This window comes from Quercus robur, chromosome 11, assembly GCF_932294415.1.
Source record: "Quercus robur chromosome 11, dhQueRobu3.1, whole genome shotgun sequence".
NCBI classification, from domain to species: domain Eukaryota; kingdom Viridiplantae; phylum Streptophyta; class Magnoliopsida; order Fagales; family Fagaceae; genus Quercus; species Quercus robur.
This window is the reverse complement of record NC_065544.1, coordinates 9,712,018-9,733,491: the sequence shown is the minus strand read 5'-3', so window position 1 is coordinate 9,733,491 and position 21,474 is coordinate 9,712,018. Positions and strand designations below refer to the sequence as shown.

The 21,474-nt window shown below is 36.4% G+C and overlaps 1 protein-coding gene across 1 annotated transcript; it reads left to right on the top strand.

The window, feature by feature from the left end:
- Window positions 1-6,545: 6,545 nt before the first annotated feature.
- Window positions 6,546-20,643, top strand: LOC126706752 (auxin response factor 19-like). Its single transcript, XM_050406293.1, has 14 exons — window positions 6,546-7,173; window positions 7,467-7,582; window positions 8,833-8,931; window positions 9,028-9,084; window positions 9,248-9,403; window positions 9,477-9,561; window positions 9,697-9,787; window positions 9,890-10,054; window positions 10,217-10,339; window positions 10,691-10,766; window positions 10,864-11,002; window positions 11,354-13,209; window positions 13,306-13,496; window positions 19,989-20,643. The coding sequence occupies exons 1-14, from the start codon at window positions 7,125-7,127 to the stop codon at window positions 20,122-20,124; spliced, it is 3,339 nt and encodes a 1,112-aa protein (XP_050262250.1). The 5' UTR covers window positions 6,546-7,124; the 3' UTR covers window positions 20,125-20,643.
- Window positions 20,644-21,474: the final 831 nt, after the last annotated feature.

Genomic DNA, 21,474 nt, shown 5'->3' with positions numbered 1-21,474 from the left:
TTTAGAATCTTTTGTCCATCTCTTTTACGCTGTAATGAGTAATTTGAGTGAAATTTATTTAATTTGAAATTAGACATTTAGCAAGGCTTAAAAATAGACATAAATTTGACTAAATATAGATTTTAAATGAGTTATATATGGCCATTTGGCATAAGTATTTTGTTTGGAGCTACTAATTCAATAGTTAAAATTAAGACTACGCTCAACTCACACTTAAGCAAATTTGCAATAGTTCATTTTTTCTTACGTGTTATTTCTTATTAAGCCCAAATTTTAACCTAATAATATTTGTCAATGATCTTATAACATAATTATTTTTTTTTTCTTGTAAAAGGATAGATATGTGGTTCAATGTAACCGTACTTCTATAATTTGTGTAAAAATGCATATGAGAGAGAGAGAGAGAGAGAGAGAGAGAGAGAGAGAGAGAGAGAGAGAGAGAGAGAGAGAGAGAGAGAGAGAGAGAGAGAGATAACTTGTCTCAACTATGTTAGAATTTAATTTCATCCTTAAACTACTGGTTTTGTAAATTTTAGCCCATAATTAAAAACAATTCAATGCTATTCTTATCAACACTTCCTTTAAAGAAATTATTGTAAGTTGCTTCAAAAAAAGAGTTTTTTTTTTTTTTTTTAAATTTATTTATAGATAATAAATTTCCAACTTATAACGTTTGCTTTATGATGATTTTTATTTATCATCCAACTAAGTCACTAATTGGTTTTTGATAGAAGCAGTATTCAAACCCTAAATCTCTTATGCGACATCATGAGACTTCACTAATTGAGTAGGAATGGCAACGGGTCAGGTTTGAGGTGGGTTTCTTTAAACCTGAACTCGACCCATCACTCGCCTTGTGAAACCCGAACTTGCCCTACTTACTAAACGGGTTTTCTTTTAACCCTTAAACCTACCCAGTCGAGTCCTTGTGGGCCTCGCCCCACTAGGGAACTTCAGGGCCCAATCCGTGGCCCAATATTTAAAAAAAAAAAAAAAATAGATCATGGACTTCAAAATATTTACAAATCTTCACCATCACCAATCAACAACAACCTACCAAATATAAATCTCCAACTAACCGAACATAAAAGAAAAACAACTTAGATTAGATTTTTCTTTTTCTTTTGAGAAAAACCTAGATTAGATTTAGATTAGTGAATTAAGAAGAGGAAAATATATATATATATATATATATATTAAACAGTAACTTGTTTGGAAGGGGGAGGGTCCATTAAGTCTTGGTGAGAACTCATTGAAATTGATCATCCCATCACCGTTTCTATTGACACCGTTGATCATCTTCTTGCACTTTCGCCAGGGAGTGAGGCTGTAAGGCCGTAAGGCTGAGCATGGCCATAAGGGGGGCGGTTGAGTGAGGCCGTGAGAGGGTGGTTGACTGGCAGGGTATCGGTGCGAGATGGGTGAGGGATATGGCCATATAGGTTGTGCAAGATGGGCGAGGGAGATGAAAGGGTTGTGCGAGATGTGCGAGGGAAAACCAGAGATGAGAGAGTCAGAGAGTTATGCTTGTAGCCTTGTGAGTGAGAGAGCTGAGAGATGAAGAGGGAGAAGGCGGTTAAGTTAGGATTAGGAAAAATGAAAATGGAGAGAAAGTTTAGATATTTATACTTAGGGAGTTAGGGTTTTTAATATTTTTTTAATATTATATATGTATACAGGTCAGATTTGGGGCGAATATGCATAATACCTGCACCCAACCCGATGCAGCTACGGGTTGGGTTTTTAAAACCCAAACCTGCCCTATTTGCTTCACAGGTCGGGTCGGGTACCCATGGGTCAGGCAAATTTTTCCACTCCTATAATTGAGTTAATTGGAACCAAACACAAATAGATTAATTTGACTTTGTAGTTATTGATCTCTTTTAATATGAAACAAAAGAGTTCAAATGACACATGATTCAAACTAATTAGACATTCAAGTTTTATTGAGATGTGAATTTGTCAAGAATTCTATCGAGCTTGCGGTAGACCAAGATCAAACTCATCGATATTGTCCCCTTCGGTTAAATGGTAATCCCTGCTAAAGATAAACACAAAGAAAACTATGATGTAGCGACCTCTCGTGAGAAAAACCAAGTAGAGATCATAATGATTATTCGTAACTACAGGAGTGGAGCTGTGGCGGCATTGACTCAAAATATCACATTCCTTCATAGTTGTTAGGTTCTAAAGACTTAGGTATTTATGTATTTAGAACTCTAATGTGTATTGTTGGCAAACCATGATAAAAACAATGTGTTTAGAAGTGTTTTAGTCTTGCTCAAAGTTGTACATTTTATGTAAAGTTGGAATCGAGCTAATGCAGAAAGTATTATGCATTTTGGCCTGGTTCGATCGATCGAAGCTTAGGCTCAATCGATCGAATCTCGGGCAGAATGTTTTTTTCTGCAGATTTCCAACTCAGCCCTAGTTGTTTAAAACAATTTAGAGTTTTCTAATTTGTCCTAAGTATAAAAGGCAAACCTTAGCCACGTTTTAGTGTTGCTCATATTGCTGTTTTTGTAAATTTCTTGTGAGATCTAGAGGAGCTTTCCTTTACACAAACTTAGGGTTTTCAAGGAAAAGATATTATCTAGACCTTGATGATCAATTCGGTTGCTGCCATTGAAACTTAAAGAAAACACAAGCAGGTGTGCTTGTATTTGGTGGCGAATCCAAGAAAGAAGGAGTCCTTGGATTCGGAGCTTGCACGTGGTCGTGTCAGTAAGTTCTACTGGTTGGTAGCAATAAGAAATTGAGCATGGGAGCTTGTAAGTCTTATTGTATGAACTTCGATTCTTTTAAGATAGTGGATTCAAGTTTACCTTGAGGATAGCTAGGTCAAATCTTTACCAGGTTTTTATCGGTTTGGTTTCCTGGGTGATCATATCTTGTGTTATTTATTTTTCCGCTGCTTTGCATGATATGATCTTTGTGATTGTGATAACCTAGATTTTTTAAATTGGACTAAGTAATCACTTGGCAAATTACCTAGGTTAATCCAATTGTATTTTTAAGGGGTCTAAAAACTAACAATAGTGTTGAAACAATAGAAGCCTTAGTAGCGAGAAGAGCACTCATCTTTGCCAGAGAACTAGGGTTTTATTGTAGCATTGAATTGTTTGTAAAATTGTATGGACTAAGTTGGCACAATCAATAATGCAGAGACAAATTGAACTTTGACACATAATTAAGGGATTAGATAGTGGTTTGATCCAAAAATAAAACTAAAAGTTACATTTAGCAAAATTAGGCATTGCCAAGATTATCTGATTAAGTCAAATCATTCACTAGCTCTACAAAAGACCTTCAATGTTCCTAAATGGAATCGGTCTACATAAATCAAATCTTAATTTGATCTTTAACTTCATTTGAGATACATAGTTTCAGATTAGCCAAAAAAAAAAAGATACATAGTTTCATTAAGTTATCATACAATGGTTCAATGATATGCCACACCCTACTAAGGAAATGTAAAATATTCAAATTCATCTTTATATATGATTATATTAAAAAATTGGTAGAAATCACATTTTCATCCCTACATTTTCAGGCAATTCCCACTTTGGTCCCTAGATTTTATTTTTCCCACTTTTAATCCCTATCTTAAAAAACGTTTCCCGTTGTGGTCCCTGTTGTTACATCAGAGATGGAAAAAGCATACGTGTGGCAAACGACAGAATCAAAAAATATTATAATACCCTCCACGTGTCATGGGATGCTCCACGTGGATTTCATCAAGAGAAACAACGATCTTCAAGGCAGACACCTCAGTCTCATCGATGTCTCCTCAGAGGACGATTCCCTCTTATTCAATTCCTCCTTCTCTGAATCACTCCACCATTCTTTTTCAGGTTCTAAATCCACAACTTTCTTTTTCATTTTCGAATTATTGTGTATGAAGGTTTTTTTTTTTTGGGTTTTATGTGTGAGTGAATCTGATTGATCTTGTTGTTTATAAAGAAAGTGTGATTTAGGTTTTTGAAAAACTTTCTACTTCAGACTAAACCTATCCTATGTAAAGAGCAAAAAGTTTTAGATGCCAAATTGATCTTTGTTTTTTACACTGAAATTGAGTATTTTAATTGCTTTGAATTGAGCTCGCTGCCAAATTGATCTTTGTTTTTTACATTGAAATTGAGTATTTTAATTGCTTTGAATCGAGCTCGCCAAGAGAAAGTTTTTTTCATTCAGTGGCTGAAGTCACAAAAAGTGTGTAATTTGTTCTTGATCGTACTTTATTTAGTTGTTTTGAAATGAAATAAAAGTGTTTCCTTTGAGATTCTAGGGCTGCCTTTCCAATGTTGCTTGTTTCGAATTCAATTTTTGGGTCGATAATTTTCCTTCATATCGTCTAATTTGTTTAGCTTATTGTTCATTTGCATTGGTTCTTATAAAATAAGCTGAACAAAAGTACAGTTATCCATAGAAAGAGCAAATCAAATATTTAATTGGATCTAAATCTATTTTGATTTAATATAATGTTCAAAAAATGAGGAACATGGAAGTGTTGAGTTGTTGGAGTATGTGGATGCAAACACATTAGAGGACAAATTAGGGCCACCTGACCAGCTAAGGGTGGGAAAGCCATGTGGAGCATCCCATGACACATGGAGGGTATTATAATATATATATTTATATATATATATATATATATTTTTTTTTTAATTTTGTCATTTGTCTTGCGTGCTTTTTCCCTTTTTGATATAACGGCAGGGACCACAACAGGAAGCGTTTTTCAGGATAAGGACTAAAAGCGGTAAAAATAAAATCTAGGGATCAAAGTGAGAATCGCTTGAAAATTTAGGGACGAAAATGTGATTTCCGCTTAAAAAATTTATAATTCATGCTCTTAAAGAGTTAAAATTTAAGATATATAATTAGAAGTATTCTACAACGACTCTTTGGCCTTTATTTTTATTTTTATTTTATTTTTTGCTTTAAGGCAATGACATATGCGTAATACGTATATATATATATATATATATATACACTCTGTAAATCTAGCAGCAAGCTACTCTCACAAACGTGAATTAATAAAAGGTTGATAAAGGTAGGAAAAAATATATATATATATATTTGCATAATGTTCATAGTGGACAATGATAGTGATGGTCATAACAAGGATCAATATACATAAATAGTTTTCTGCTTGGCTGTTTGTGTTGGTTAGTTGATTGTGAAGGAACTGACCAAAAAATGAATTGAAAAAAGAATGTCAAGGTCGTCATTTGCAAAGAAGCAGTAGGGGTAATTCGGGAATGAAAAAAAATTGTACCAATAAAGAAAATGTAATGTAAAGGATAATGGCATTGACTAATTGACACAATTGAAATGTTTGAAATTAAATTAAAATATAATGTAAAAGATAAGAACCAAATATGTAATTTATCATTTTAAGAATTTAATTAACTAATGCTTTAATGAATTATATAATGTAGTCAAATAACTTTTTATAGAGAGTCAAGTTGCTTTTAGAATAAGTGACATTTATTTATTAGTTTTTACAGCTTTTCAATGCTGTAGGTTTGTGATAAGAACACTCGCTAACAAAAGCCTAATTTAAAAATAATACTCTTAAAAACAACAAAATTTAGTAAATGACACATCTCATGAATCTTTCAATTAATTTTTTTTTAAAATTAATGTTTAAATGATATCTTTGTTAACAGTAGATTGAGTAATGTTACGGTCATAAACTATTTTACAACATTTTTAGAAAATGTTGATGTGACCAACCTTTTATTGGTTTTCATCTGGACCTACAATTAATATAACTTTTTTATTTATCAATAATTACTCACCACATTAATAGTTTGTAAAATATTTTGTAAAATAATTTGTATTTCTAGCATTATTCTATTAGATTTGAAGAGAGAGACTAAATTGACTCATTTATACAAAAATAAATGATTAAATTAACTAAAATTAAATCACATAAAATAAGTTGACAATAAAAATAAAAATGGAGAGACTAAATTGAATAAAGGACAACAAATAACTCATTTATAAAAAAAAATGAATAATTATGTGTTCGTTTGGTAATTTTCTTCAGTTTTTATGTTCTTTAAAATTTATGAAAAAAATTAACGGATACTAAGGAAAGGGTTTAGAAAAATATTTTATGAAAAAAAACTTTTTTGACACATTTTTATATTTTACGTAAAAGTATTATTAACAAAATGCCCAGATTCTTTAATAAAATTAATTTTTTTTGAAAAATTAAGTCTGTTTTTAATTTTTTTATTACAAATTTAACCTAAAAATTAGAAATTTTTTTATACATTTTAATAAATACTATAAAAATAAACTACGAAAAACTACCAAAATGCAAAGACGCTAATCTAATTTCACCATTAAAATAAGAGTGGAGTGAAAGTGAAGTAATAACTGGTTAACTCAAAGAGGTCAACTTCGTATAGAGAGAGAGAGAGAGAGAGAGAGAGGCGTGTGTGTGTATTGAAGTAGTTGTATTATGTAATTGTCAGTGCCATTACCGAGGATAGAGAGAGAGGATATTAAAAAAAGGAGCAGATAGAGAGAGATAAGATTAAAAAGAGAGAGTGTTTTTTTAGAGAGAGAGAGAGAGAGAGAGAGTGTGAAGAAAAAGGGCATTGGGAAAAGAGAAGAGAAGAGAAGAGAAGAGAGAAAGAGAAGAAGAGCAGAGAAAGAGAGAGAGAAAAAAAAAAGTAAAAAAGATAAGAAAGCAAGCAAGCAAAAAAGGACTTGTCTGGAGATTGTAGGGGAAAACTGGGGGCAGAATTTCAGCATTTGGTCTCTGTGAAACTCAACATACACCACCCACAACTCCTCTTTCTCTCTCTCTCTACAAAAAATATATATATATATATATTTATATATATTTTTTCTCTTTTTTGCCCTCACTTGTCGGCTCTCCCTTTTCCGGCGACCTATAGCCTCCATTTTTGACTGGTGTTTCTGCTTTGGTTTTGGTTGGAGCTGATCTGATGCTTTTTTTATTTTTTTCAGCTGAGCTTTTGATTTCAGCTTTTAGAAATGAATCGTTGATAAATTTTTATCCGATCATTTCTTGAAAACCAAAAAGAGAGAGAGAGAGAGAGAGAGAGAGAGAGAGAAGGAAAATAGTTTGGCGGAGAAAGACAATGAAGACGCCGGCGAATGGTGCCACGTCAGCATCCAATTCCTGCGAAGGTCATCTCTCTCTCTCTCTCTCTTTCTCTCTCTATATCTTTCTCTCTCTAGCATTGAAAGAATCGGTGGACCTTGGATCAGATAGTATTTAGTTTGTTTTTGTACGGACTATTTATAAACTTTGTTTTTTTTTTTTCTCTTTTTTGATTTTCTCGGGAAACAAACGGGAAGCTAGTAATAGAGAGAATTAATTAATAAATGATGAGTGCAAAGTTTTGTTTTGTTTTTATTTTTGTGAATTTTAATTTTGTTGGGTGGGTACTGACGAATGGGGAGGGTGACACGTGGCGCAGGAGGAGAGAAGAAGAGCATAAACCCAGAGCTATGGCAGGCATGCGCAGGGCCGCTGGTGAACCTACCGCCGGCTGGGACCCACGTCGTCTACTTCCCTCAAGGCCACAGTGAACAGGTTTGGTATTTCTGCTCTTAAATGCTTTTTAATCAATGCTAATTTCTATTCTTATTCAAATCTATATTATAAAAAATAAAGCCAATAATAATAATTTCTAGTTCTCTATTACACAAAAACTTAAAAAAGACGTGATTTATAGGACTATTCATGTGTATATTATTTAAATAAGTCATGCGACTGTAGATAAATTAGCTAGAAATATTATTAGGTACTGGTGGACTCACCGTAAATTTAATTTATGGGACCCACTTAAGTGTACTTCGATAGCGAGCACTGAATAATGTGTTGATCTAGATATTTGAACCTAAATCGTTGGTAAATTTAATTTGTGGGATCCACTATTATGGGAGGATTGGGTAATAATTATTCATCGTTCTAACCCATTGAACTTTCATGTAATGTGTTAGAATGAGGTTTTTGTCCATTTTATACTTAAATCCCCTGTTAATTCCTTTTTCTTGTTTCTCTTTTCTTTATTGGGCATGGAGGTTGGCTTTGTAGCATATTTTTAGCAAATATTTTGGATTTTTTTTTCCTTTTCCTTTAATTAGTATTTTTATAAATAAAATTAAAACCTTTTTATTTGTGCTGGTGTTTAGCTTCACCTAATAAAGTGGTTTGGTGAAATATTTGTCTTAAGGGATTTTGCTTAAGTGGGTATTTTTGGGTTGGTAAATATCATTTTTCCTTTAGAGTGAGATAATGTCTTTTTTTATTTTTATTTTTTTTTTATGGTTAATTATGTGATACTTACAATTTAAGTACCACACTTTGAGTCTTTGACATTACGTTGGTGTGTTACAGGCATGAGTATAAATTTTTTATTTTTACATTCTTTCATTTATTTTTTTGGTCCGAACTATTATGTATTTAACCATTTTATTAATTTTTAAAAATTTTATGCAACTTATACACTGTTTTATATTTCATCAAAGTTTAAGGTCAAATAACCCTTAAACTTTCTTGACTTGAATTTTTTTGATCTTTATGCATGCTATTTCTTATATGTTTGTATCATAAAAAGAACTTGGTGCTTTCTTAAAAAAGATATCTTCTCTCTGTTTTTTTTTTTTTTTTAAGCTAGTTTGGTATTGCTTATTAGCTTATTTACTTATGTATGGATATTTAAAGCTTCAATTTTTCCAGATACAACTGTACCTTTACTTGCTTTAAGCAAGTCGGTAAAAAGCAAAGTGAAATGAACACTTAGTCTATGTCCTGACTTGAGATTGACATACTGGTTTCAGGTGGCAGCTTCTATGAAGAAGGATGTGGATGCACAAATCCCAAACTACCCAAATCTTCCCTCAAAGCTACTTTGTCTCCTTCACAATGTTACTCTGCATGTATGGCAGGCTTTATGTGGCTTTTTAACTTTTAGCTTTCTAGCAGATTGATATCATTCTTAAGTTTGTCAATTTTTTTCATGTGTGAATGATTAGGCGGATCCAGAAACAGATGAAGTTTATGCTCAGATGACACTTCAGCCGGTTCCTTCTGTAAGGACTAAGGACTTGACTCTAACGGACTAGCATCTTTATTCTGTATCAAAACTGTGTAGATGCCTTTAAAATATATGATAGCATAAGATTTTTGCTAAGCTAAAGAGAAAGTATGTCCATGTTGCGAACTTAATCTGAATCTGTCAAGTTTTGTATTCAGTTTGACAAGGAGTCATTGTTGAGATCTGATCTTGCACTCAAGACAAATAAACCGCAACCAGATTTTTTCTGCAAAACATTGACAGCAAGTGATACAAGCACTCATGGAGGGTTCTCCGTGCCACGCCGTGCAGCAGAGAAAATTTTCCCTCCTCTTGTAAGCATTTCCCTTTATTCTAAAGGTTTACTGCATAGTTTAGAATTTTAATCTTGCTTCTGTTTTTGTCTAGGATTTCTCCATGCAACCACCTGCTCAAGAACTTATTGCTAGGGATTTGCATGATAATGTATGGACTTTCCGCCATATCTATCGTGGTATGTTTTCTTTGCAACCATTCGAAAGCTTAGCAGTTGAACCCTTAAAATTGTCTTTACCTATAATCATCATGTTTTCTCTGTCATTCCATTTCTAAACATCTGCTTCCAACTCTTGGTTTCCCTTCACCCCAGGACAACCAAAACGTCATTTGCTTACGACTGGATGGAGCCTATTTGTTAGTGGAAAGAGGCTTTTTGCTGGTGACTCTGTTTTATTCATTAGGTAATGGTGATGAATTGCAATTCTTTTGATTTTTTCTTTTAAATTTCTGATTTTAACAAATACCCTTCAATCAATGATATGATGTATAATGCTTGGGAGCAGGGATGAAAAGCAGCAGCTTCTATTGGGCATTAGACGGGCTAACAGGCAACCCACCAATCTATCATCATCAGTATTGTCAAGTGATAGTATGCATATAGGGATTCTGGCAGCAGCAGCTCATGCTGCAGCAAACAATAGCCCCTTCACTGTGTTTTATAATCCCAGGTTATTGTCTTTCATTTTCTTTTCTGTAATTTTTTTCCTTGATAAGTGCTTCTTACAATTTTTTAATAAGGTTTTGAGTGCATCCCCTTAGTTATGTCACCTGGATTAATTTTCTACACTCTGAGAAATTAAACTGAACTGAAATATTCTTTGAATGTGCAGGGCAAGTCCTTCAGAGTTTGTTATCCCATTAGCCAAGTACTACAAGGCTGTCTATAGCAACCAAATATCACTTGGCATGCGCTTTCGAATGATGTTTGAAACAGAAGAGTCAGGAACAAGAAGGTAGTTGTATTTGAGTCTTTATTGTTACTCTAGATGTTGACAATGACATTGCATTTGTGTTATCGGGGGATTTTGCTTAATGTTGCTAGTGTTGAATACTGATGAGGGCTTGATGTAGGAAAATAAGATAAATTTCTGTTTATTTCAAATTACAAAAGATAGAGAGTTTGGCACTTGGATCTTTAGGTTCATTATATCATATTCAACTCTAGCCTTGACCTCGAATAGTTGGTCAAGTTTATTAAAAATGAGAAGCCAAATGGCATTCTTGGATTTGAAGAAATTTGGTTTGGAATTTTACTTGAACTGGAAGGATGTTGGTCTTAAAGACAAAAAGCATTTCTTCTGCAGGTATATGGGTACAATTACAGGTATCAGTGATCTTGATCCTGTTAGATGGAAGAACTCACAGTGGCGTAATTTGCAGGTAGAAATTCTAGCATGTTTTTGCTTTTCTAATCAACATATTTACATTATAAATATTGTAGATTATTCCCTGTAATCACTCACAAATCCTTGAACAGGTTGGTTGGGATGAGTCAACAGCTGGGGAAAGGCGTAACCGGGTGTCAATCTGGGAAATTGAACCAGTGACTGCTCCATTTTTTATCTGTCCCCCTCCATACTTCAGATCAAAGCGTCCAAGGCAACCAGGAATGCCAGGTACAAAATGTGCTGCACCAAACTTAAATATTGTTAACACCTTTATTTAAAATTTTAAGTCTATTATTTTGTTGTCATTCATGATTTCAAAAAATAGTTCCTTGATTGGATGGCAATCTTAAATTGTGTTAGGACTTTGACCTTTGAAGGTATCTATGTGGTCTGTTGAATCTTGTATTGTGAGAAATGCCTTAAGCTGATAATTGAAATCTTCAGGAGGCTTCTCATTCTTTTTCTGACATAGTCTTGTAACTTTGAAAAATTAATCAATGGCCAAAACAGAAAAGAAAAGGACACTGCTATCTGTTGTAGTGAGAGGAAAGTTGACTGACCTTGGTTTTACTTTTGCAGATGATGAATCATCAGATTTAGACAATTTATTCAGGAGGACAATGCCTTGGATTGGTGATGATATCGGCATGAGAGATCCTCAGGCTCTGCCTGGTTTAAGTTTAGTCCAGTGGATGAACATGCAGCAAAACCCTTCCCTGGCTAACACGATACAGCCAAATTACATGCATTCCATGTCCGGATCTGTTTTGCAAAACCTTTCTGGCACAGATCTTTCCCGTCAATTAGGCTTGTCTGCACCACAAATACCTCAGACAAACAACATGCAGTTCAATTGCCAGAGGCTACCTCAGCAAGCACAACAGCCTGACCATCTCCCAAAGCCACCGTCCACATTGAATCCATTAGGATCTGTTATTCAATCACAGCAACAGTTAGGTGATATTACTCAACAATCTAGGCAAAATGTGGTAAATCAAACTCTACCTTCAAGTCAAGTTCAAGCCCAAATGCTGCAGCCTCAGTCACTAGTCCAAACTAATAATATCCTTCAGCAGCAGCCATCTGTTCAAAACCACCAGCCTCATAGAAGTGTTAATCAGAACCTGCAGCCGCAGCAGCATCAACAACAGCATCAACAACAAAGTATGGGTCAGAATCAGCAGCAAAACCTTATTCAACCGCAGCTGCCTGACCAAGTAAACCAACAGTTGCAAATGTCTGAAAATCAGATTCAAATTCAACTATTTCAGAAGCTTCAACAGCAGCAGCAGCAGCAATCACTTCTAGCACAGCAGTCAGCTCTGCAACAGCCTGCTCAATTTACACAACTCCAAGATCCACAGAGGCAGCTGTTTGATATGTCGCAGAACTTCTCTAGGCCTCTGACACCCACCCAAATTCTAGAGGTCCCTCAAGCAACCTCAACATCACTCCCTCAGTCAATCCCACATCAGATGACAAGGAATAACAGCCACACAAATATTCGGTTCTCTCATCCACCGCAGCAGCCAAAGCTTCAACATCAGCAATCTGGTGTACTGCCTGAAATATCTGGTCACATGGGACTTCCCCTACCCCCAACAACTAATCAGCTATCTACAGCTGGTAGCAGCATAGTAACAGGAACTGCTGGAGCTGGGCAGTCTGCAATTACTGATGATCTTCCATCTTGTTCCACTTCACCTTCCACAAACAACTGCCCCAATGTGGTTCAGCCAGTGATGAATGGCATGCCCCATCGAAGTACAGCTATGGGGGAGGACATGGCTCATTCTGCTGCCACAATCTTGTGTCCAAGTGCCTTGGAAACCATTTCATCTAATGCTAACTTGGTTAAAGATTTGCAGCAAAAGTCTGATGTGAAGCCTTCATTGAACATCTCTAAGAATCAAAATCAAGGATTTTTTGCTCCACAAACATACCTGAATGGTGCTGCTGCCCAGACAGATTACTTGGACACATCATCGTCAACAACTTCAGTTTGCCTTTCACAGAATGATGTCCATTTACAGCAGAATAACAACCCAGTGTCCTTCAATCCACAATCATTGTTGTTCAGAGACACCAGTCAGGATGGGGAAGTTCAGGCAGATCCTAGGAATAGTGTTCCCTATGGGAATAACATTGAAAGTCAGCTAGGGATTCCCATGAACCCTGATCCGTTGTTAGCAAAGGGCATGACAGGGTTAGGGAAAGATATCCACAATAATTTCTCTTCAGGAGGCATAATTACAAACTATGAAAACTCAAAAGATGCTCAACAGGAACTTTCATCCTCAATGGTTTCCCAGTCTTTTGGAGTTCCCGATATGACATTTAACTCAATTGATTCCACAATAAATGATAGCAGCTTCTTGAACAGAGGTCCTTGGCCCCCCCCACCACAGTTTCAGCGAATGAGGACATATACCAAGGTTTGATGCTTTAAATATAACTTTTCAGCAACTGGTGATATGTTGTCATTTTTCATATTTGCCTAGGATTTTAACTAGGCCAATGCTATCGTGAAGGTTTACAAACGTGGAGCCGTGGGGAGATCCATTGATATCTCGCGATATTCAGGTTATGATGAGCTTAAACATGGTCTGGCTCGAATGTTCGGCATAGAGGGACAGTTGGAAGATAGACAAAGAGTAGGTTGGAAACTTGTCTATGTAGATCATGAAAGTGATGTTCTCCTAGTGGGAGATGACCCTTGGGAGTAAGTACTTCATTCCTTTTCTAATTAGAGGAGTCCCTCTTTTGTGCATGCACAAACAATTGTCTATGATTTTTTCCTGTTGACAAGCAGTTCAAAATTGTTTTACGTCTTTTGGGCTGTACATCATGATGCAGGATGAATAGGTTTGGAAAACAAAGTAAGTACAAAATAAAGGGGTAGGATTTTAAGTTCAACACCTAGGGTTTGCTCGACATCAGCTTCAAGCAGATAAAATAGGAAAATTTATAGAACCTTGGCATCGGCACCTAGGGCTCCTTGGAGTTAGCCCAAGCATGATAGGAACCTAGGAATCAATACCTGGGTTTGCTCGGAATCAGCACCAAGCACTGGGAAAAAATTAACTCCAACCCAAATTTAATAACTTTATAGGGTTTGCTTACAATACTGCATATTATGGCCTTTAAATAGACTTCATAATTACATCATATAAGGAAGGGAAATAATTTCTAACCTACCAAGGAAAGGAAAAAACTTATAATCTATTACATTAAATGCAAAATGAAAGAAAATTAAATCCTAAAAGTCTCATCATCCATCATCCATCAACATCAATCATGATCAATTAGGTCCAATAAAATCAATCATTTTTAATATAGAACTTTTGGTGTCCACACAGACCACACCACATCAGATGGGTTGGTATTTTACATTTTAATAATTACCCCAGAAGAATAGGAAGCAAAGTTATAATTCATATACTTTACAAGCTAAGGGTGGCCACCCCTAGTACTCCTATTATTTCAGATTTTAAATTAATCAGCCTTTTGTTTTATGGAAGGCAACAGGTCTTTTAGTAAGATTAAAGACTTTAGTTTCATTTTTCCGTACTTTTTGTTGCTTTTCCATACCCATTGCCACTGACCATCAATCTGTAGGGAATTTAACCAAAAATCCCAACCTGTGAGAAACAAAATAAATAGAGAAAACACACGCTAAAGAAAAATAATCACACGCACAAGACAATATTTACGTGGTTCGGCAATTTGCCTACGTCCACGGAGTTGCAGGGATTTCACTATTATCAGGGAAAATACAATAGTGCACAAGAACACTCTCAAGAAACCCAAATCCCAATTACACCCTAGCACTCTCTCACATAAAAAATAATAATAGAAGCTGGCTGCCTCTTTTTTCTCTATTTTCTCTCATGCGGCTAGGTTAATTGGAATCACTCTTTTTCTTTTAATCTCACACGGCTACACCTGCTTGCACTTAATACAATATATATATATATATATATGTATATGTTAAAGTCGGTAGAGACAAAAAGAAAAAAGGTTTCCTATTACAAATAGGATTTGGCAACTAAGGACCGACGTGGGCTTGTGGCAATTCAAGCCACACGGCCCACTTCAACAAATCTCCACCTTGGCTTGAATTGATCAAGCTACATGAGCAAACTCCTCCATCAGCTCCACCTTAGCCCTTAAGGGCTCACAAGCTGCAAACATCAGCCACAATCCTCCATAACATAGTCCTTCATCCCTGCAACTCATCCTCCTGTCCTCAAGCTAGAAGACCAATTGAAGCTGCGCACAGCTTCAACTTCTCAATAGTAACACCCTTAGTCAACATGTCTGCCGGGTTCTTAGATCCACAAATCTTCTCAAGCATTACCAGTTTATCTTCAACAAGGTAACGGATAAAGTGGTATTTTGTTTGTATGTGCTTCGACTTTGAATGAAAAACCGAATTCTTGGCAAGAAAGATTGCACTCTGACTGTCACTGTGTAGAATGCCCATCTCCTGCTTCTTACCCAATTCTTCTAAGAAACCATGTAGCCAAATCATCTCCTTTCCAGCTTCAGTTGCTGCAACATACTCAGCTTCTGTAGTAGACAAAGTAACAATCTTCTGTAGATTTGAAGCCCATGATATAGCTGTACCACCCAGAGTAAAAACAAACCCAGTAGTACTCTTTCTACTATCAATATCACCAGCAAAATCAGCATCTACATAACCCTGCAGTTTCAAACTTGCACCTGTGAAGCAAAGACATGTATCTGATGAACCCTTCAGATATCTCAGAATCCACTTGACTGCCTCCCAATGCTGCTTTCCAGGCCTACTCATGAATCTGCTCACAACTCCCACTGCATGTGCAATGTCTGGCCTTGTACACACCATAGCATACATCAAGCTGCCAATAGCTGAGGCATAGGGCACCTTGCTCATGTGGTCCCTTTCTTCTTCTGTCTTCGGTGATTGTTCTTTGCTTAGTTTGAAATGACTACCCAAGGGTGTGCTCACTGGTTTAGCTTCATTCATGTTGAACCTGCTGAGAACTTTCTTCACATACTCTGACTGTGAAAGCTTCAATGTACCATTAGCCTTGTCTCTAATGATTCTCATACCAAGGATTTGCTTTGCAGCTCCCAAATCCTTCATTGCAAACTGTTTGGACAATTGCTTCTTCAGATTATTAATCTCCTCAATGCTAGACCCTGCAATAAGCATATCATCCACATACAACAGTAATATGATGTAAGAATTGTCAAAAAACTTAACATAGCAACAGTGATCAGCTTCACATCTCTTGAACCCAATTCTGTGCATAGAACTGTCAAATTTCTTGTACCACTGTCTAGGAGCTTGTTTTAGGCCATACAAGCTCTTTCTCAGTTTGCATACTAAATTCTCTTGTCCTTGAGCAATGAACCCTTCTGGCTGAATCATGTAAAGATCTTCCTCCAAGTCACCATGAAGGAATGCTGTCTTCACATCTAACTGCTCAAGATGTAAGTTTTCTGCAGCCACCATTCCCAATACCAGTCTGATTGTTGACATCTTCACAACTGGAGAAAATATCTCTGTGTAGTCAATGCCTTCCTTCTGCTGGAATCCTTTAACAACTAATCTAGCCTTGTAACGTTTGCTACCATCATACTCATTCTTTATTCTGTATACCCACTTGTTGTGCAAAGCCTTCTTTCCTACTGGCAATTCAGTCAGTTCCCATGTTTGATTCCCCAACAAGGAATCCATCTCATCTTTCATGGCTAACTCCCACTTGCTTGAGTTTTCATCTTGCAAGGCTTCATCATAACACTCTGGCTCACCACCATCAGTCAACAGGAGATAATTTAAAGTGGGTGAATAACGCTGTGGAGGTCTAATGTTCCTGGAAGATCTGCGGACTTCAGCTACAGGTGTACTCAGATCTACCTGTGAATTTACATTCTCCTTATCTTCTTCACCCCTTTTCTGGACAGTACCTTCAGTCAATTCATCTAAGTTGACAAACTCAGATTTCTTTTGATCTATCCCTGTAACATCTGGCACTACAGTTGACCTGTCCTTGTACATAACCTGTTCATTAAATATCACATTTCTACTTCTGATGATTTTCCTGTTTTGTTCATCCCAAAACCTATAGCCAAATTTCTCATCACCATAGCCAATGAAAAAACATATTTTAGACTTTGCATCAAGTTTACTACGAGCATCAGAATCAATATGAACATAGGAAACACAACCAAAAACTTTTAAGTGTGAAAACTTTACCTCTTTACCGCTCCAAACCTCCTCAGGAAGTCTGAACTCCATGGGAACTGAAGGTCCTCGGTTTATCAGGTAAGCTGCAGTGCTAACAGCATCAGCCCAAAAAGTTTTTGGTAGTCCAGCATGCAACCTCATACTCCTAGCACGCTCATTGAGAGTTCTATTCATGCGCTCAGCCACACCATTCTGCTGTGGTGTCCCAGGAATGGTCTTCTCCATCCTAATTCCTTGTGCAGCACAATACTCACTGAACCCTCCATCTATGTACTCTCCTCCATTATCTGACCTCAAACATTTTACTTTCAAACCTGTTTCTGTCTCAACCATGGCCTTCCACTTCTTAAAGGTTTCAAATACATCTGATTTATTTTTCAGAAAATAAACCCATACCTTTCTACTTGAGTCATCAATGAAAGTGATGTAGTACCTTGAACCTCCAAGGGATGCAACCGGAGAAGGCCCCCACAAATCAGTGTGTACTAACTCCAATTTTTCAGCCTTTGGTGTCCTGCCAGTTTTCAAGAAACTCACCTTTTTCTGCTTTCCTAAGATGCAACTTTCACACATGTCAAAATCAATGGACTTCAATTCTGGTAGTTTTCCTTTTGACAACAGCATCTTCATCCCTTTCTCACTCATATGACCAAGTCTGCGGTGCCATAGGCTTGTATTAGTACTTGCATCAGCAACTGCAATTGTGTCTCTTGGACTTGAGGTCATGTACAGAGTACCAGTCTTCTTTCCACGAGCCAATACCCTAGCTCCCTTTGTAACCTTCCAAGTACCACCAACAAATAGTATTGCATGTCCTTCATCATCAAGTTGTCCAACAGAAATCAGATTCCTCCTTAGGTCAGGAATATGTCGAATCTTCTCTAGTAACCAAACAGACCCATTGGGCAACAATATTCGAACATCTCCCATACCCACAACATCCAAGGCTGAACCATCAGCCAAATACACCTTACCAAAATCACCTGCAACATAATTATGTATGATTTCTCGGTGTGGAGTGGTATGAAACGAAGCTCCTGAATCCAAAACCCAATCATCAAGTGGACTGTCTACTGCAAGAAGTAATGCATCCTGTACCTCTTCTGTTACAGCATTAGCTGAATCATCTTCATTCTTCTTCTTAGGACTTTTGCATTGATTCCTAAAGTGACCTGTTTTCCCACAATTCCAGCATTGTACTTGTTGGCCTGATCTAGATTTACTTCTGTTCCGATTAGAATTTCTGGATTTTGATCTGCCCCGATTTGAATTTCTGTTATTACCTCTGCCTCTTGTCTCAAGGTTTAGGGCAGAACCAGATCCTGAGGATTCACCTGCATCTTTTCTGCGAATCTCCTCAGCCAGAATTAAATCTCGTATATCATTGTACTTGAGTTTTTCCTTTCCTGTAGAATTGCTTACTGCCATCCTCATTGCCTCCCAACTGTTTGGCAAAGAAGCCAAGACGATCAGAGCACGAATCTCATCATCAAAATCAATTTCTACAGACGATAATTGATTTGTGATAGTATTAAATTCATTCAGATGTTGTGCTACTGATGCATTCTCTGCCATCTTCAGATTGAACAGTTTCTTCATCAAGTGCACCTTATTGTTTGCTGACGGCTTTTCATACATACCAGACAAAGCCTTCATCAGATCTGCTGTGGTCTTCTCCTTTACAACATTGTGTGCAACAGACCTAGACAGAGTTAACCTGATAACTCCTAGTACCTGTCTGTCAAGAAGAGCCCATTCCTCAGCCTTCATAGCCTCAGGTTTTTCCCCTAGAAGCGGTTGATGCAATTTCCTCCCATAAAGGTAATCCTCAATCTGCATCCTCCAATACGCGAAGTCTGTGCCATCAAACTTTTCTATTCCAGACGCCTTTCCTGCTTCCTCTGCCATTGCTCTCACTTAAACCTAACCCTAGGCTCTGATACCAGTTGTAGGGAATTTAACCAAAAATCCCAACCTGTGAGAAACAAAATAAATAGAGAAAACACACGCCAAAGAAAAATAATCACACGCACAAGACAATATTTACGTGGTTCGGCAATTTGCCTACGTCCACGGAGTTGCAGGGATTTCACTATTATCAGGGAAAATACAATAGTGCACAAGAACACTCTCAAGAAACCCAAATCCCAATTACACCCTAGCACTCTCTCACATAAAAAATAATAATAGAAGCTGACTGCCTCTCTTTTCTCTATTTTCTCTCATGTGGCTTGCTCACTAGGTTAATTAGGATTTCTCTCTTTTTAATCTCACACGGCTACACTACAAATATAATATATATATATATGTCAAAGTCGGCTGCTTTTTGGAATTGCTATTCCTTGTGAAATTCGGTCAAAAGAGACCAACTTAAAGTGGACGTGGGCTTGTGGCAATTCAAGCCACACACGGCCCACTCCAACACAATCCCCTCTAATCCTGAATCTGATTTCTGTTGATTTCATTCATTCTTTTTTATCTAATGCTGTTTCCTGAGATGGGAAATTGCTGCAGATTTATGCCTAGTTGTGGCAAATCTCCTTTGTGTTCGGGAGAACACAACTTTTTGTCTATGCTTGTTTGTTTCCGCATTCTGTTTGTGGAAATGATCATGGCATAATCTGGTACTTCTTTCAATATTGGCATTGTTTTCACAGCAGGAAATAATTTGTCGGTCGTATTTTAAGTAACGTGAGATGGTGCTCAGTTTCATTGACCTAAGGAAATCCACTTATGACATGGAACATCTAAAATCAGAAGTATAGGAGCCTTGTCAAAATTTATCTCGTCGTTGAATGTGCATTAAGCTATCTCCTAAATATTTTAATCGGACTTGTAAATCTCCAAATTTGTCAACATATGATTGAATGTGCATTAAGTTATCTCCTAGATATGTAAACCGGACCTGTAAATCTCCAAATTTGTCAACATTGTTAGTCTGCATCTCTTAAATTTTTTATATTTTGTGTATTTCAGAGAGTTTGTGAACTGTGTCCGCTGCATCAAGATCCTGTCTCCACAAGAAGTCCAGCAAATGAGCTTGGATGGAGATTTTGGAAGTGGCGTCCTTCCAAACCAAGCCTGCAGCAGCTCAGATGGGGGAAATGCTTAATGTAGTCTACCTAAATCCTAACGATTCTTCTTCCAGGTTGGGAGCTTATAAAGTTCATAGTAATCTCATCATAGCTTTCAATATGGCATGTAATTGCCTGCCACAACTGGATTTCCCAGTCACTCATGCACATTGAAGAAGTGAGCGAGCCTTCACCAGTTTGAGTGGCTCTCTTCTAAAATTTTGGCACGTTTCAGAAAGCATGACAGAGGGCTGGGAAACAGGGGAAAAAAAGAGAAGTTTTCTCTCCAGGCAGAATACTCTTATTGGCCTGAGTTTTGTTCCAGGAGGGTGAATTTCCAGACTAGTAAAGAAGCCACTGTGCTCATCCATATGATGCTTTTGTAAGATCAGCACTAAATTAGTTTGCCTAAAGATATTAGTATTTGAAATTCTGCCACTCGGGCACTGTAAAAAGAGAAAGCATGAGATTGTAAGGCCTAGTTTCGAGTGTATAAATTTGTAGATTTCCTCAATCCTTCAATGAAATTGCTTAATATAAAATTTGGGGTGTGAAAATGTGGTTCTGCTGTTTCCTGCAAGTTCCAAACCAACGTTTGTCTTCTACATAACGGTCCTTGTATTTTTGCAAGTAATCATGTCAGAAAGAAACAATAATAATCCCACAAAGAGTTTTCACCATAATCAATCAAAGCTTCAAAAGAGCAAAAAAAGCTAAAATGACCATGGTGGATTACTGAATTTCCTAAAGCATGCAGGCAGTAATACAAAGGTCTTACATATAATCATATGGAGCCTTAAGTGGATTCCCTTGTTAAGTTTCAGGTCATTATTAAAGGTGCAATTATTCCTCCCATGCCAAAGATGTCCACATGGCAGAAATTAAAAAATTACCTGAAGAACTCGCTCTTCTTTCAAAATGATAAAATTGATAAAATTTGGCAATAAATTTGGTTTGTAATCAATAATTATAATGATTTTTGAAAAATTTACCATTGTGCTTGTTCTTTATTTTGTTAATACACAAGTTAATTGGATGTTATATACTGTTCGATCTATAATTTTTTTTTTTTATGCATAATTTTATAATTCAAAAACTAGAAATTTTAATATTTGATTGATGACATAGTTATTGAATTTTGATCTTTTAGAAAAATTTTCAAGCATAATAGATACAAGAAGAAAATATAATCTAATGATAGATTTGTCAAAATTCACATTTAATAAAAAAAATATTAAGTGGATTTGTATCTATTGGCTACAACTAAGTTTGTAGCCAAACTTTATCCCTTTAAAAAAAAGGCTAGAACTTCCACAGCTAACTTCGACATAAACCGGTAGAAAAACTAAAGATCACATCTTGTTCACAATTAGTGACAATTTTTTATT

Bases quoted from the DNA above. Each gene is read 5' to 3' on its own strand.
- LOC126706752 (XM_050406293.1), top strand. From the start codon at position 7,125: ATGAAGACGCCGGCGAATGGTGCCACGTCAGCATCCAATTCCTGCGAA. The intron at 9,562-9,696 runs GTATGTTTTCTT...CCTTCACCCCAG, and splicing joins TTTCCGCCATATCTATCGTG to GACAACCAAAACGTCATTTG. The intron at 10,055-10,216 runs GTTATTGTCTTT...TTGAATGTGCAG, and splicing joins ACTGTGTTTTATAATCCCAG to GGCAAGTCCTTCAGAGTTTG.